Source organism: Vanellus vanellus, assembly GCF_965231255.1.
Source record: "Vanellus vanellus genome assembly, chromosome: 19".
In the NCBI taxonomy this organism is placed as follows: Eukaryota; Metazoa; Chordata; class Aves; order Charadriiformes; family Charadriidae; genus Vanellus; species Vanellus vanellus.
In genome coordinates this window covers 5,461,120-5,478,955 of record NC_138924.1, presented here as the reverse complement: position 1 = coordinate 5,478,955, position 17,836 = coordinate 5,461,120, and the positions used below count along the sequence as shown (strand labels likewise).

At 52.8% G+C, this 17,836-nt stretch overlaps 1 protein-coding gene across 1 annotated transcript in view; it reads left to right on the top strand.

The window, feature by feature from the left end:
* Positions 1–264: 264 nt before the first annotated feature.
* The window catches only part of DTX2 (deltex E3 ubiquitin ligase 2), a 38,956-nt gene continuing 21,384 nt past the window's right edge, over positions 265–17,836 (top strand). The window contains exons 1-3 of the mRNA XM_082492965.1: positions 265–293; positions 5,397–5,785; positions 10,571–11,156. Of these exons, the coding sequence (XP_082349091.1) occupies positions 5,479–5,785; positions 10,571–11,156 (893 nt within the window). The 5' untranslated portion in view covers positions 265–293; positions 5,397–5,478. The remainder of the gene's footprint in view (positions 294–5,396; positions 5,786–10,570; positions 11,157–17,836) is intronic.

Sequence of the window (17,836 nt, the reverse complement as noted above, 5' to 3'; positions counted from 1 at the left end):
CCCACCCTCATCACCCCCATCACCCACTCACGCCTCCATCACCCCCCCATCCCACACTGACCCCCCATCACCCCCCCTCACCCCCCATCGCCCCCCATCCCACACCATTACCCCCCCTCACCTCCCCCATCCCGCCCCCCCCACCGCTCCCCAGGCCACTCCCCCCGCCCGCCCCGCGCGCGGCAGGCCCCGCCCCCCGCACTACATCCCCCAGCCGCCCGCGCGGGGCGCATGCGCACTGCCTCCCGCCGCCACCGCGGGCCGGGGAACGGACGCCGCCGCCGGGACTCGGGGTAAGCGACGCGGCGGGGCCGGGGGGCGAGGTGGCGGGCGGGCAGCGCCGGCACACCCTTCCCGCTGCCGCGGGGGGCTCGGGTCGTCCGTGAGGGGCCTCGCCGGGCCGTCAGGACTGCGGAGCGACCGGTACCGGCGCGCGGCCGTCCCGGGCCCAGCCCGTCCCTTCCCGGAGCGGCCGTCCGGCAGTCGGGCGTTCCCCTACGGGCCCACCCCGCGTCCCGGGGTGGGAGGGGGGGGGCGTTCCCCACCTCGGGCTGGGGGAGCGGGGCGCGGGTCCCCTCGCAGCAGGCCCCGGGCCCTCCTTCGCCCCCGGGGGGGTGTGGGTGCCGCCCGGACAATCCCCCCCCCGGCGCCTGTGAGACCCAGGGTGAGGGGGCTCTACCCCGGGGTAACCGGCGGTTGGAAGCGGGGGGGCTGTGCCTTGGCTGTGGGGGGGTCTGTCGGCGCTGCCGAGAGGTTCCAGGGTGGGCTGGAGCTCTCTGAGGGGCGCGGGCCAGGCTGACCCCGAGGGACCGGCTCCCCTTGGTGGGACTGGGCCCTGCCCTCCCCGGCTAGAAGCAGGGGAAGAGTCCTCCCGGTGCTGGCCGGAGCTTTCGGGAAGCTGGGGGAGCCCTCCAGGCCTTGACAGGTCTGCACCCCCACGAGTAAGCGGTCTCCCCACGAGTAAATAATCTGCTTAAGTGCCCAGAAGGGCGCTGGAGCCAGCGGGATGCGGGGTTTGGGGTGATGCTGTGTTGGGGTGTACCTGTCCTCTCTTCCCTGCCTCCGCATTCCTATCCATTCCTGCCTGAAATAAGCCCTCTGCCTAGCTGATGGGCGCACACTTTGTTCCGCTTCACTTGCGATCTTTATTTTCACCTCCAAAGGGAATTCGTTTGAAGCTCAGTTTTGAATGGAAAGAGTCCAGGTTTGGAGCGGGTCGGGTTTTGTTTCTTCTGTTCTCTTGGCTGTCAACCCAGCCACCTTGTGCCGCGAGGATCAGCAAAGGCTGGAAGAAGGCAGGACTCTGTCGAGGGCAGATCAGTCTGCGTGGTTGAAGTTATTACTGCGACCTCCTCTCTCCCGCTTTGCTCTGTTCTTACCCCTGGGTTGTTGTTAGCTGTGTGCTGGTTGGTGCTGGGTACTCGTGTAGGGAAAGAGGTGTTTAGACAGGACTTACCAGGCAAGAGCTTCAAACCCTGTTGTGTCGCTCCGTTTGCCACTCGGGTTGCTCTGAGCCCAGAAGTGCAGATCAGATGATGGCGGGGGGGGGGCTGGCTGGGTGATTTGGGGTCAGGGTGGCACAGGGCACCTGTAATGCCACTCCAGTCATGCGCCCTGCGCAGGGTCACGGGCTTATTGCAGCCCTGGTGCGTTACGCGCTCTCCTAATCCATGTGTAATCTTTTCCTGTGGGCTCCTCACAGCCTTTCCGGTCCCATCTCATGTGGCTTAACAAATCCTGCCCGGGCACCCTCTTTTCTGAGCAACCTGCTGAAAAGTCTCTGTTTTACCAATCTGGTGATTTTTATTTTTTTAATGCAGCCCAGCTCAAGGGCTCCTGAGGCCCTTTCTTTTCCAGGTGCAAGCTAGCATATAATTTAAACTTTTATCAGCGCTCGCAATTTCAGTTCAGAAACTTTAAAAGGGACTTGGCATTTTTAGAAATCATCTCAGACCTGTGAATTTTAAGATCCTGCATTTAAAGCTAAAGAAAAATCAGCTTTCTGGAAGTAGAACAGGTTTGAGAATTAAACATGTCTTTCAAATGCTTTAATTCCCACCTGCCCCTCCCCAGCTTTCTCACCACCATTTGCTGGAGCTTGAGGAGCAGGGAGTGAATCTGCTGAAATGCACCCAATTCTTTTCCTGTCCAAGTCCCTGATTAAAGCCACACAGGCAGACATTTCAGAGGTGGTGCTGGGGCGTAAAGATCCAGCCAAACAAATCCAAATTCAAGATCTGAGCCCATGTTACAAATTACCTCAGAAGCGGAGGGCAGTTGGCCAGAATATTGACGTTTGCACTTCAAGTAGTCAGGTTTTTGTTTTCATTTGGGGCAAGGTGGCCCATAGGATTTCTAATTGGAGCCAAGGCTAGCTTTTAGGGGTTAATATGACTTTTAGCTTTTCAAGGCTTTTTTTAAAGCTCAAGGTGAAGTGTTGTAGTCCATGGGATTTTAGCAAAGATGTGTAGCTACGCTCTCTGAGCTGCCACTCTTCCCAGGACAGAGCCAGTGTGAAGGAGCTGGTGCAGCTAAACTGCTGCTGCTAGTGTCCAGAATGCCGTGCTGGTGAAGTGGGATGTGTAACGTATCCTGAGCTGCAGACAGCCGTCTCCATACAGCTCTGTTAGCTGCCTACCCCAAACCCTTTCTGCCTTGGCATAGCAGCCCAAGGGCGGAGGCTGAAAACTGTACGAGCAGCTCTGGCATTGAATTTCTCAGCTTTCAATGTTTGCATGCTGCTGAATTCACGGAGAGTTGAAAGGAACTGCAACTTCAGGCCTTTTCTTTCTCTTGTTTGCCTTAACTCAGGGACTCGTGTAATTTTGGCTTACTGAAGCTCTCCCGCATTCCTCACTTCCCAATCCGTGCAAACAGCTGCTGGCTCAAGCAGCGTTCAGCAGCGAGAACTGGCAGGAGGCTGAAATACGCCCTTTGCTCCTCCTTTGGACCAGCAGTCCCAGCGCAGAAAATATTTTTTCCATTTTGATGGGGAGGCGAATGTCGGAGCACACGACGCTCACGTGCAGCCAGTCTGGTACCTTTGCGTGTGGTCCAGGACTCAAAGCATCGTTGCCATCTGACGGGGTGAGCGATAGGCTTTTGTCACCCAGCTGTTCTCGGCCAGTGTCCCAGCGAGTGCAAGGTGGTACGTGAAGGAGGTGGCTTTTCTGCTGGGGTGCCCTCTTTTTTTTTTCCCGTTTCCTGCTTCTGTGTTTCAAAAAGGAAGGAAAACGAATTGCCGACTCCCTCCAAACAGCCTGCCTATGCTCTCCTGCTCTGCTTGTGACTGTATGATGTGCAGATGAATATTTGGTAACAACTTTAGGGTGGGGGGAAAGATGTTGGTTCTCTGTTTGGTGTTCAGAGCACCTAATGCAGGTGGGTAGGACAGAAGATCTTGCAGCCCTGCTTTGGCTCACGCTGGTCCAAGCTGAGCATGGACGTGCTGTGCTGGTGGTCCCTGAGGAGATGAGTTGGTGTGAAACCTGCCATGAAAAGAGCTGGCAGAGGCAGGTGTCAGGTTCAATACCTCAAGTTTTAATTTGCTGTTTTGAGCAGTAAAATAACTGTCCTTGATGCATTAGGGGAGAACGAATTACATGGAAAAGATCGGTTGCAGAGACAGGGGTCTTCTGTTGGTGATCTGGAGCGGTTTGTCACCAATACCAGTTGAGCTGGGGGTGTTCTGTAAAAATCTCAGAGCAGCTCATAAACTAATTTACAATGAATTCATGGAGAAAGTGTTGCTTTCCTCTTATAAATGCAGACATGTGGGTGTGTCTGTTCTTCACTCGCTCTTTTTCTATTTCTTTTTTAAGCTAGCAAGCCACAGGAGCATGATGGATGGGACGCTCCACGGAGCGTGGGATCTTCCCGCATCCGGCAGGGATGTCATTCTCCTTGCAGATGGCATCCTCCAATGGAAGCCACCCACTGCTGCTCTGCCTCTTGGGAGACATGAACTTTTCCATTTGACGGGAAGGAAGCTCATAGCTCCCTGCTGACTGCTAGGAGTTAAGCGAGCAATCAATGATATGAGACCTTTGGAGGGAGAAGGCGAGTTTATTTTAAAACAAAATTAATTTCGCTCGTTTGCAGTCACACCCACCTGCTCACGAGCACCAACACAGGGATCTCCAAGTGGTCTATCTGGCCTTCAGGCACCAAGACGTGTGTCCACATGGTCTGGACAGGATTCCTTGCAATGACACAGTAGACAAGGAATGCCAAATATCAGACCTCTGGTGTCTCTTGGACAGCATGGTGACCGTGTGATGGCTTTGGGTCTGCTTTTTTACATTCCTTGGGGGCTATGAGTGGTGATCTTTTTGTCTCTGCATCCTGTCTCTGTGAGTCCTTAGGATTTATTCACTGGCCTTTGTGTCTTTATCTGGATGTCTTAAGGTTCCTACCCCATTCTCTGTTCTTCCCCAAATCCTCTATTAATGGCTTAAGTCTCTGGCTTGAGTCTTTCTTGATGCAGGTTGTCCCTTGTTTCCAAGGTGTTCCTTGTTTTCCAGCCTGAGAAGCTGCAGCTAGGTGTTCTTTGATCTTGAGGACCTGCCAAATCCCTGCCCTCAGCATAGGCTGTTTATTACACCCTGTGTTCCTCCTGCTGCTTCCATACTCCCTCCCATCCATTCTTCACTCGGATTGCACCCAACATATGTATTCCTGTGGTTTGCAGACTGTGCGTAAAGAATTGTCTTCTGGCTTTGTGTGCATGTATAACACTGCGCAGAAGGAGTCAAGGGACTGATCCTGGATCAAAACTGAGCAGTCCGAAGCCTGAATGGAGCGGATGTTGTAGCCCTGGAGTTCAGATCAGTGAAAAGACTTTGGGAACTGCTTGTGTAACCAAGTCATTTCTGTGCACAAGTCCTTGGGGAGCTCCTACTCACAAGCTGGCAGCTCGCGTCGTGGTGGTCGGAGCGTAACATTGCCAGGAGTGGTGCTGGGCACGGGTGAGGAGGGGTACAGAGTGGTCGCTTGCTTTGGCACGCTCCTGGCTAGTGAGCATCTGAACTTGGGTCAGGGCTTTCAGATCCGCAGCGACTCTGGGCTGATTTTGTACAGATCTGCAGCGACTCAAGTGGTGTTTGGTGCCACAAACCATAGGAAGCAGAGTCTCCCCCAAGAGCTTTTGCTCTAAATTAGCAAGAAAAGTTGCTAGCATTGGCAGGGAGTGGGTGGTGGTACCTCCTTTGCCCTCGACCAGAGGGTTTTGAGACCAATCCGCTTCTCTGTAGTCTCCTAAACTCATAGTGAGCAACTTCTGTGAAAGGCTGAGCTTGTTTCCCTCACTTAAATGGCTTGTGTGGTATGTACGCAGGGTGGGATGGATTTGGGGCATCATTCTCAGCTCCGTGTGCTCTCTTTGTTTCTTGCTGCAGGTCCCCCAGAAGAAAATGGTGTAAGGCCAGCCAGCGCAGCTGCCACTTCCAATTGCGGCGTGCCCAGACCTCAGGGAGGAACATGGCAGCAGCTCAGGGAGCAGGAAGCAGCTCAGCCGGGCCATCCGGACTCCCCGGTTCTGCCCCGGGGCACAGCAGCAACTCCACAGTAGTGGCAGTGTGGGAATGGCAGGATGAATTTGGCAGGTGGAGGCCATACCGAGGGAATGTCTGCAGCTACATTGAACAGGTTTTTCAGGCCTCTCAGCAGAAGGGCCAGCGTTCAGGTTCAGGGCTTGTCAGCAGCATCCCTTTGGGACATGCGGATCCTGTCTTGGCCCCCTATGTCATCGACATCCCAAGCTTGACGCAGTTCCGGCAGGATACAGGTAAGGGAGTTTCCCAGCCCGTGCTGGGGTTTTGATGAGGCTGCTTGTGTGTTTGGAGATAAGTGGGGCCTCATTCTCTGCAGGAGAGCTCTATAAAGCTCTGCTGTCCGCCACCACTGCTGGGCAGTTCTTTGAGCGGTGGCATGTCTGCTTCTGTCTTGATGCTGTGTGCTGCCCAGCGTATTAGCACGTGAGAAAATCAGCGTTGGGTGGTGTGAATCTGCAGGGCTGGGTGCAGGCAAGTGGTGGTGATCTCTTAAGGACCCTCATCACAGGACCTCTGGAGCTCAGAGTTTGTGAGCCAGAACCCTCAGAGCTGGAAACTTTCTTCCTGCCCACACCCACATCCATTCAAGACCACTTGCATAAAAAGGCCTTTTTACAATTCAGACCCTCCCGTTTGAATCCCTTGTTCCCTCTGCAACTGGAGTGCCAGCTGCTTTACCTTGGCATGCCGCCCTGCGCAAGCTGCTTTGCGAAAGCCTGCAGCCCCCGCAGAACGCCGTAATGCTGCAGCAGAATATTCCCTGCACTTGTGCTATATGAGGCTAGCTTGCTTCCTCCCAGGGAAGAAGGGTGGGCTGGGCTTAATAGCAGGATTGAGACCTAATTTTCATTCTCATCTCGTCTCTCTTGGGGTCACTGAGGCTAGCAGCTCAGAATCTGCTGAGGTGACTCCTACCCTCTTTTGCTCCAGATGTGCTGAGCAGCTGTAGCTTAGAAAGGGGGCAGGGGTGGAATGCATCATCTCTGGAAAATCCAGGGAGATTCCAAATTACACACCCTGAATGAATGGATGTTTTGGAAAATTCTCCATGCATCAGTTTCCCCTTTGCCAACATCTGTCCCACCACCCCAGGACACAGTCAAGCATCATCCCAAGCTTTAGAGATGGGCAGTACGCTGGTTTCTTGCCAATTGAAGCAATAATTGAGCAATATCTTGAATCAACTGCAAAATCGGGCAAGTCCTACAGGAAAGGGAAGTGGTTGGAGCAAATGCAAGTGGTCATCACAGCTGCATCCGTGTTTTTATTCTGACTTGGTGACCTTAGGATTAGTTTTTCTAGTGGCGTCCCGGGTGAGGAGGTTTCTTAGCTGGATGCCTTGGCAGGTCTGCTCAGTGTGGCCTGTTTGAGCACCTGGAAGCCATGCTGAGGCTGTGGCTTTGACCAATACAGCATGGACCACCAGAGCCCACACCAGTGGCTGTTTCTTGTTTTCTTCATGCCTAACTTGTGAAGGAACCTTCCAGCCTCTTGCCCTTTCAGCCAGTGCTCCAACACACGGGCAGCAGTCCTGGGCTATCTCTTGTCAGGAAATGGCCCAGTTTGGTCAGGGTGAGCAGAGTGCCTGTGGGAGGGTGGAAGATGTGTCCCAGTGTGAATGGGAGGGATGTTCTTCTCCACAAGTAAGCTGTCTCTCCATAAAGGTCTTGTATCTCTTTAGACCCTTGTGAAAGATCTCAAAACACCTAGCAAATATTGTCCACCGCAGGATGGTTTGGAATGGGTCGTCTTTGAGGGACAGCCTGATACAATTTTGGAAATGATGTTGGCTGACGTGATCTCATCTTTCCTTGGATGAGATCTGTGGTTGAATTGTTAATAACAAAAAGCCTGATTCCACTTCCTGGCTCTCCTGCAGCGTTTCGCACGAAGTCGGAGGGATGCTGATCAGAGTGGCCAGGTCTGTGAGCCTCCTCCACAAGTACCTGCGTGCTCTGCTGTGTGACTATTGGAAACGCTCTCATATCCCCTTTCAATGGCTCGGTTCTAAGCAAAGCTTTTTCTCTCTGCAGGGCTGTGCCTTAAACGTGAACCTTTCTGAGTGAGCAGCCAGCTGACCTTTGTCATGCGCTGGAGAAAAGAATCTCTGCAGGAAACATCCCCATGAAAAATCTTTAAACAGAGCAAAAAATAGGCTGTTGTATTCTGCTTATTAGCTATTAGACAGACAAACAGGCTCTTCAAAGGAAGCCAGGGAGAATAACAGGAAGCCAGTGTTAACGGGACCAGTATCCCCACCAACGGGGAATGACAGCTGTGCAGGAGGATCTTGTGGGCAGGATTAGCCGTGGGCTTCAGCTGCTGGTTGAGGCAGATTAGTTGGAAGTGAATGCAAGGGAGCAGCAGGAGTTGTTGTCTCACCACAGCTGTTTGCCCACCCTGGAGAGGAATGCCAGTTTCCCTGCCAGCCTGGGGGAAGGGGGACGTTTTCCAAGTACATGGCTTTGGTCTTGCTATTGACTCCTAAAAACTCTTCTCCCTGCTGCTGTTTGGGGGGTGTTAAAAACACAGGTTGCTTGCAAACTCCTCAAGTCCCCTCTCTGCTGCTTAGCTTCTGACCTGCCAATGGAACAGGGGCAGGCTTGGTAATCTCCTCTGAGATGTGTCCCACTGGGCTTTCTGACACCTTGCTTTACCCATGGTAGTCCCCTTGCTCCTGGGAGCAAGTTCCCTGCACTCGATCTCTAAATGCAATGCATTTCTCACCATCTCACTTCCAGCCCAGTCTCATCTCCAGTCCTCCTTCTGCTCAGGGGTTCATCCCTGATGTTGCCCAACTGTTGAGGCCATAGGTTTATGTTTCTAAAACTTGGCAGGACTTGCTTGCTGGATAGGAGTTTGCTTTTGGCTGTTTCATCTGGATTCCCACATAAAACATTGATCCCTGTCTGGGGAAGGTCACCTTGGTTCTGCTGACACCTTCTGCCCTGACTCCTCCCAGATGAAGGCCTTGTCCCACAGGAATCCCTGGGCTTCGTGGTTGAGCTATTGGGGTTCAACCTCAGTTTTTAGGGGGGAGGTTGCTGTGTTTCACGGGCTGCTAGTAGCTTTTTAGGTGTGCTGATGAGATGTTATGTGCTGGATGGTGTCACTAGAGTCCTGCTGTGCGGTAAGCAGGATGCTTAGTTCTGCTCTGGCCACTGAAGCAGCAGGTTGGGAGTAAGTGATGGACCTTTTCTGGCTGCTCATCCCCAGCATGGGCTGAGGCAAGCCATTCAAGTCCCCAGTGCCTTCAGTTCCCAGCAGAAACAGGAGTCCTGCTGTTCCTTGGTCTGGCATGTTCTGCCTTTGAGGGAGCCTCAGCCTTTATGTCAGCTCTGGAGCTCAGATCTGTCTTTCCTGATTTAGTTTCTGCAATGACACATGGGACATACCTGGACCGCGGCACAGGGTCTCGTTATGGTCTGACCACCAAAGCGCTGTGCAGAAACAAAGAAGCATGGGAGTGTGATAGGAGCAGAGATGTGACTTTCATGCTGTCAAGCAGAATTTTTAGCAGTGAGGAGGTGGTTAATGCCCTTATGGTTTGAGTCAAGCCCTAGCAGTTTCCGCAGTACCCCAAGAGCACGGGGTAGAAAGAACAGCAGTGTGAGGCAGAGATACTCAAGCCAACATTCAGCCAGCCAGAGCCTGAGCACAGGTAGCAATTGGGTTTTGGCAGTGGGGAGTCCCATGTGGGCAATCCTCCCTCTTCTTTGGGGTGTACTTGTTGGGCGCAAAGCTTCCTTGGATTGCCTGCCCCCCATGGGGCCACCAGCAACATCCTGGGGCAGTTTTCTGCAGGCTTTAGGTGTGGATATTGCTTTTACCTGTGGTCCTGGGGCTTAGGGTCATAACTCTCATGACTTCTTAGGAGGCTTTATTTTATTTTTTTTCCTCTTGGTGCTGTTCTCTGAACTCCTGTGTCGTAACGACTGGCTGCACCCCTCTTCACCCCCACCTGCCTGCATCCCCAGACTTGCTTGCCTCGCGGCGTTTCCTGCTCCTCATTCTCAGTGCGGAGTGCTGCTGTGGATTTTCCCAGCAGCAGCAGTTTTGACCCTGCTGCAGGAACCTGTTTTTGCAAAGGTTGCAGAGCTTCTGTCCTGTTGGGTGGCTTACCTCCCTCTCATTGGGCCTCTTCTTTTTTAAAGAAAAGAATAAAGTAACCAGGAGTGAAGTCACCCTGGAGAGCCAGGCTTCCCGGGGAGTTTCAAGCTCCTGCTGTTGCTGTCGAGCGGCCATGCAAAAGCAGCGTGTCTGCTTTCATTTCTCATCCTTTGTCAGAACAGCTGCTCGCTCCAGTTTCCAAACTACTTCATTGGCTTCTGCTCTCTCATCTTGCTATATTGCCCAGTGCTCAAGAACCTGGAGAAGCTGACCCCGTCCATCCACTCTCCGAAGTCCTTGTCCTTGCCCTTGTGGGACTTCACCCACTCCCTCGAGAGCAAAATTGGCCAGACCCTTGTGTAGTGAAGTGGGCGTTTGGCCCCATAAGTGCTCCTGCAAAGCACTTCCTGATGGTGTCGTGTCTCTATAGTTACTCTGTTGTCAAGGCTGTGGGAGTTGGTTTTTTTTAAACAGATCTGTGCTTCAGCCTGATTTTTTGATAGGTGTGTTTTTTTGGATTTTTTTTTTTTTTGGTTTATAAGTCAGGAAGGCATATGTGATCACTGTGCCTTTGTGCTCGGGCGTGTCTGTCTCTGCAGCCTCTCTCCTTCCCTCCTTTCCCACCCTTCTTCCCAGCAGCTTTTGAACCTGTTGCCAGCCTGCAATCAGATTTGGCAGAGTGACAGGGATCTCGGAGGGGGTATTGCGTTTCTCTAAGCTTCATGAGCAAACCCAGCCCTGTCGGCAAAAGAAAGTCTGTTAGTGCCCCTGTTGAGGGAGAGGTGAGGAAGGCCACCCCGATGTAGACACTGCAGATCTGTGCAGAAACGAGTCCCTGAGACCAGGTCCCCCTTACTTCTCTGGTCACAAAATGATTTTATTTATTTTCCCCCTTTCTTCCTACACAGGGACGATGCGGGCTGTCCGCAGGCACCTCTTCCCTGGGGACTCCGCTGCTGGGCAGGGCATCGTCTGGGAGTGGCAGAATGATGAAGGTGGGTGGTCCCCTTATGAGATGAATGTCTGCGTGTTCCTGGAGGAAGCCCGTGCCACGAACCACCAGCGAGTAGATCTCGGACCCTGGGGCTACAACTATGAAGTTGACTTTGTGGCTCAAGTTCAGACCAACAAGACCACGAGGTTCCGCCGCAGCATTCAGAGGCGCTTGGATGCCCCATACCCGGTGACAGCTTCTCCAGCACCCCTTCACACGGGGGTAGCTTGTTCTTGCCAGCAGTGCTGGCTGAACAGTGGGACTGGTCCCATCACCACGCGCTACCGCCACTCCATGATAAACTTTCCCAACTCTTCTGCTACTCATCAGGTTTCCCCTAGGACAGCATCAGTAAGTTCTTCTGGTGTCGGCTTTGTGCCCTATAACAAACCGACTTTGTCTGGAGCAAGGTCAACACCAAGACTCAATGCACAGAGCACCTGGGCTTTGCCTCAAGCTGGGGGCCCCAGCACAGGACTGTCTGCATCTAACGGAGTCAGGTACAGACCCTAATTCACCTTTAAATACTGTGCATGTGTCAGAGAGACCTGCTGTGGTCAGGTCTTCATTATCTAGGAGCTTCTCTGTCCCAGAGGACTTTACAAGGGTCTTCTCCCTAGAAAGAGAGAGATGTCTGTGCCTTTGTGGCACAGTGGATGAAAAGGCTTCTCCTCTGCTCTCCCCTTCTTTTCTCCCACTTGAAATATTGTCTCTGTCTGCTAGTCTCCCTGAACCACTGGAGAAAGCAGTCCAGTTGAGATTCTGCAGGTTTGAGAAAATTGATAGCGATTGATAGTGTTTCAGGTTATGCTTAAAAACAACTTTGAGGGGAACTGAGTGAATGAAAAGGGGACTCATGAACACCCTTATTTAATTCAAAATATGCAGTAAATGTAGAGCAGAAAACTGCTCTGTGTTTAAAGCTCTTCCCCTTCAAGGAGGGACCGCAGAACTCGCTGCGTGTGGCTGAGACCTTGCAAATTCGCTGACAAAATCAGGAAGTCTATGTTGGACATTTTTTAAGGTGAACAAGCAGAGAAAAAAAACCCCTAAGACATAGATCTCATTAAAGAATTTTATAAATCCATTGTGGATGTTTAGAAAACTAAATCAGTAATTTACTTTTCCCCTTCCTTTTGATACCTTGAACCATATTGATCCCTCTCTGTCTGAGATCAATGGGGTGACACTAGCAATTCGAGTGGTGTCCAGGCTATTCGTCGAGCTAAATGCTGATGCAAAGCAGAGATGCCACTGGATAATCACAGCAGAGGTTCATTTTGCACATGTTGAGGTGCTGTGGGGCTTCACTGGTATGACGTTGGAGGACTGGAAGCACAAGCTAGACTGTAAGTGATTTAAAATCCAGCTCAGCCTTGTCTTGTGAGGGTTTTGCCATGTCCTTTCTCTTCGTCTTTCTTCAGCCACCCTCTCCTGGCTGGGTGCTCAGGGTGGGCTGTGGCTCCCCAGAGGGAGCTATTTACTTTGAAGGATGGACTGGCAGTTGTTGTGGTGCTCGTTGAGGTGTAGCTTTCCTCAGCTGTTTGAGCTGTTACCCCATAAACGCTCCAGCTTGTATGGATGCATCGCCCATGCTGACTGCTGATCCATTTTCACCATGGCTGTTCTCTGACAGGGCTCAAACCAGTGTGCATCTCGCAGCACAGTATTTCGGCTCCCATCAGTGAGCGGCTGGAGCCGAAGGAGGGCTGTGTTTGAACCTTACCAGTGTTGGAGGAAGGTCTTCACTTCTCTTCAGGCCTTTTGGCTGTTGCCAGTTAAATGAAAAGCAGAGTCTCGTGGTCTGACAGCTCGGCTCCTCTCCATGGAGTGGGGTCCAGGGCCAAGCCATGGTCCATTAATCCCCAGTGGGGCTGCTGCACTGGGCTCCAGTGGGGATTTTGGGGCCGGGGGAGATCAGTGTCACCCTTGCAAAGTGGGACGCTTCCCTCTGTGTTCTTGTAGGATGGCCTCTGGGAAGCCTGGACACCCAAACCAAGCCAGATCGCTACTAATCGGCTTTTCAGGGTCTTACCTCTTTCTGTGCACAAGCCTTTACTAGCAGAGGTTTTTGTGGCCTGCCTGGGATAATACTTGTACCGAGTATCTGCCAGCATTAAACTGAGGACCAAGCAAGGGCTGTCTGACTGCTCCTGCTGTTTGTAAACGGCTGGAAGTGTACAGAGCAGTATAGGCATTTCACTGTAAATAATCCAGGTGCTGAACCAGTGCGTGAGCACCTGAGAAACTAAAGGAGAACTTGCCAGGGCTGATTTACTTGTCCAAGCTACCCCAAATAAATACAGAGATAGGATATCTAGAAGGATGTTGAAAGCACGTTCTGCTAATCACATGAGGCACAGGGGTTTGAGGTTTATTTTGAATCTCATTTGTATCTTAAGCAAGATGGTGAATCTTGAGATATTTTCCTTAGTGGTGTATCAGGACTTTCCCTCTTTGGGGTCATCTGAGTGAAAAGACTTCCCACATCCTGTTCTTCTTTCTCACGGTCTTTTTCTGGTGCTCTCTTTGCACCTGGTGATTTTTTGTGGTGTCTTAAGCATCTGCAGTGCTTCTCTGTTCCAGTCACCTTCGAATAGGGCTGAAAATCAGACCTCAGTACTGCCTGCAGGAGCCACTGGTAAGGCTCTTGCTGTCTCCTGAAGAAGCTGCCAAATTCCCCCTCTCGCAGGAGCCACTGGTCAGTGCGTGGGGCTGCTGGGCTGCCTGGAGCCTCCGTCCTTCCCCAGAGTCTCAGCGTGATTTGCAAAGCGACTCTCAGGGTGGAAAGATTAAAACCGAAGAGCCAAATGCTGCAGCAGTTGCCCCACAAGCCTGTCTGGAGCCAGTCGGGGTCTGGGTATGTTGTATGCTACTGATGGGGGGGACAGGCTGTCCTGAAAGGAGGGGAGGATGGGAGAGAGATGTTCAGAGATGGGTGGCACAGGCTCCTTACCATGAACTGAGCCCACAGCCCAGGTGATGCTAACTGGGAGGAGAGGGACAGCCGGGAGGAGACCTGGAGGTGCCCAGCCGAGGCACTAGGGAGGACGTTGTCCTGGCAGCCTGCTGGACTGCGTCCCAGGAGCTGCCGGGGCAGTGGGCAGCTCTCGGTGGCTGGTTAAACCCTCCGACATGTGAGTGCTGACAGAGCTTGTGCTGGGTTAATGCAATTGCCCTCTGGGGCTGGCATATGCCCCCACACTCCCCGCTCAGCTGTTCCAGCTCCGTCCCTTCTCAAGCACTGCTGAAGGTGGCTTTTGTGGCAGGAGCATCTGGTCCCCTCCACCACAACCAGCCTGGGGACAGCAGCAGAGGGCAGAGCCCTCCTGGAGCAACTCGGTCCCTTCTCAAGCACTGTTGAAGGTGGCTTTTATGGCAGGAGCATCTGGTCCTCTCCACCATGGCCAACCTGGAGACAGCAGCAGAGGGCAGAGCCCTCCTGGAGCACTGGGACTGCTGGTGGCAGTGTTGGCGGTGGACGAGCAATGCCGTGGCTGTTCAAGGTCTGGCTGTGGCAACCTATTTTGCAGCTCAGCTGTTTGTGGTGTGCCAGGGTTGAGGTGGCTGGTGTCTTGGCAATAACTCTTGGCCAAACCAGCATTTCTGGGGGATGTGAAGGGATCATACGGTTAAGTCTGTGCTGGGGACAGCAGAATGTGCCACACGGGGAGGGCGGCAGCTCTTCGAACACTTGGAAGGGAGCGTGCGAGTGCTGGCAGACTTGTGTGGCAGGCACCCTCTGTGCAAACCCCGCACGCCCAGCTGTGAGCCTTGGTCCCCACTCTCCTGGCTGCTGGCTGGCTGTCCCCACTGGGGTGTGAGTGTGCCCTGAGCACGGGGGCGCTGCCTGGGCTTGCCGTGGGGAGTGTGATGTGAACCCTTGGCAGAACCCAAGCCTGGTCCAGACATGAGGATGCTGCTGGGCTACAGGACTTGTCGGGGAGGTGGTTTTGCAGGCAGGACATCAGGAGCTGTCTTTATCGCTACAACTCCCTTTCTGTTCAACAACACCAGTGTTTTCCACTAGATGTATCTGTGGAAGCCTATATTTTCCATACTCCCTGGCAGGAGCCTGTGTGGATTGCAGATCTAGCCCGTGGCCATGCGCTGTGCCAGGAGGGAGGCAGCAGCTGGGGCTCACCCAAATGGACCCCAGAGAAGGGCAGAACAAAGATGTGCATTGGTGGATCTTCATGGATGACTAGCAGTGTCTGGATCACCAGCCCTTTGGGATTAGTTTTGCCTGGGGTGTTCTCTTTCCTCCCTGCCAGACAGACAAATGCACGCAGGGGGCAATCTCTGTCTTCCAGTATGGTGCTGTGTATGAAAGGGGCTTTTTCAGCGCTAGGGGACAGCTCGAGATGGCTTTTCCCTTTCCAGCCCTGTGCTCGCTTTGAGTCGGAAATGCCACTGGGTGGGTGTAATTGCTCCTGGCTGAGGTTACCGTCTCAGGCTTGTGAAACCCATGTTCCATCAGAAAATACTCTAATTTCTGTGAATTAGGGGAAACCTGAGTAGCAAACTCTAACAATGTGTTTCATTTAATTCCTAAGCCCAGAGCATTCCTGGGTTATTTTATACCCTAGGTTCCCCATCTTCCCCCCTTGACTAGACTTGCGTGGTGGTTAGTTCCCCCCTTCCCTCACAGTCGCTGCCCCGTCTCCTCCTGCATCACCAAATAGTGTGGCCTCTGTGGTGGAGAAGACGAAGCACTAATTATCCTGCACTAATTATCCCACCAAGGGTTTCTGCCTGTGTCCAGTGTGCAGTATTGCTCATTCCTCTTAGCTGTGATGTGCAATTCCTGTGCTGGCTCCTGCTCAGAGACCGAAGGGAAGGGAGCAGTGGGCTGTGGTGGATCCTCTGGTGTCTAATAAAGGTTGTGTTGTGTTCACCCCGCAGCCTTTGGCTCCAAAGCAGCCCTGGAGGATTACTTGCTTTTATAAAACTGCTTATCTTCACAAAGCTTGCAGGGATGACCCAGCTCCAGCCTCTCGGAGCTGAGCTGCAACTGGCAGAAGGGCTCAAAAGCTATTAGGGAGAGACTGAAAGACGGTGCAGTTGTGTACACCCAGTTTCTTTAGGAAACACAGCTAAAAATGGCAGCGCTGAAGCAAATGTCTCTCCTGCGGGGCTGAGAAAGAGGTGTAGTTCATCCTGGAAAGCTGCCTAACTCCCTGTGTGGTTGTGACAGTTATTTCTAATAGGCAGGCAGGAATAGCCCCCAGTATGGGCTGTTAGTAGCACAGGCATGCCTGGGCTTTTGTGGCATTGGTGGTGATCAAATGTATTTCCTGCTTGCTGCGGATACTGGGTGTGAGAGAGGGTGGAGCTCGGGCACTTCAAAATGCAGGTTTAATTTCCCCGTGCTCTCAAGAGGGTCAGAGTCACTGGAAAACCCAGAGAGGAGTGCCAAGGCTTAAACAGATGCTAATATCCTTGGCTCCGCTGCTAATGTAATAAATACACGTGGGCAAGTTATTTTGCTTCTTGGTGCATTAGTTTCCTCCGGTGTATTAAACACAGTTAATGAATCCGGCCTCTCTCACAGACGGCACTGAAATCTGCAGATGGAGCGTGCCACGGCAAGGGTCGTGTGCTTATATCGGTGCTGTTAACCAGATCTGTGAAGCAGGGGTCAGCTCCATGGGCTCCCAGCTGCCTCCTGGCATCGTCCTTCCCACCCGGCACAGGACAGCATCCATCCCTGGAGCGAGAGCTACCCCCTTCCCCCACTGCGCTGGCTAATTACAGAGAAGGGCACTCCTGAAACAGGGTAAGGAGTGCCCTGCTTGTAATATGAGCAAGTAAAGCTGCAGGAAACAATCTTCTGGAGGATATATTAATTAGTGCCCCAGCCAGGCAAACCCCCACTGTAGCTCCTCTGAGCTTATGCGGCTTTGGGTGCTGGTCTAGGTCGTACCTGCAAATAAGGCCGGGGAGGGGAGGATTTTGTTTAAAAGCGCGGGGAGCAGGAGTCTTGGAGCCTGGAGAAGGATGCTTACAGTATTGTGGTGTTCCTAAGAAGGGTCTGGTGCTGCACCCCCAGATCTCCCATGGGAAGCAACCCACAGTCAGTGCTTTGTAGGATCAGGAGGTGTAACTGAGGGACTGGCTCCTCGGGTGGTGAGGAGGATGCTGGTTCCACTGGGCCCCTTGTGACTTTTGCTGAAGTACTGTTAGCCGGTGCAATTTTGCCGCTGGGTGCTCTTCCTGAGTGGGAGAAGGGGATCCTCCTTTGCTTGGTGCCAGGAGCAAAACCACGGATCCACGTGACTGCGTGCAGCGTGGCAAAAGGTCCTCCCTTAGAGGGGTTCGGTCTGGGTTTTGGCATCTTCTTAAGAAGAAAGGTGTGGGAGAAACTGCTGTGTGGTCATCAGTGTTGCCGTGTGCTGGGTTAGCCCTGGGAAGGGTGTTAGGCTTTTGGGTGTTGTGGTAGCAGTTGGTGTTAATGTGAGGCAGGGCTGGATGCAGCCCTGATCTGGGAGAAGCGCTGGCTATTGTCCAGAGGGCTACAAAGATGCCATGATACAGGAATGTGCAGTCTGCTGGCTGGTGTGCAGGGAGAGAGGAAGGAAGGAAGAAAGAAAGGGCTGTATTAGGTGGAGAGGGCGAGTTGCTACAGAATTCCTCACTTCTGCTCCGTTAGGATATTGTGTATGTGAGGCTTAGGTGATGTTCTGCTCAAACCTGGCCGCCCGGTGTTTGAAATGGCAGCAGCCATGGACGCCACGCTTTCTCTCTGGTCTTGTGCTTTGCTGTCTCACTGCTGTCGCAGCATCTCGATATTCTAGAGAAGCAAGTGCTTTTGTCGTGCTGAAATATCAGTCTGCCTTGACTGCTTCCCCTCCGGAGCAGATTGCCTGGGAACTGGTGATGGGAAATCTTACCGAGATCTTCTTGCTGAATCTTTGAGGACAGTGTCTTATTTTGCATCCCTTTCTTCACAACCCGGTGACCCCTGTTGCACTCAGTCACCTCCAGCATACAGATCAAGAGGGAGAGCAGGGGCTGTGGGAACGGCAGGACAAAAATTGGACCAGGGAGGAGGAATCTATACTAGGAAACATTCAGAGAATTCAGGCATTGACTTCCAGGTGTTGCAAGCACAGCCTGAACATTTGGCTAGGAGTCAAAGGTACTGACTGGTTAGAAGTCTCCTCTGTGGGCAGCAGGA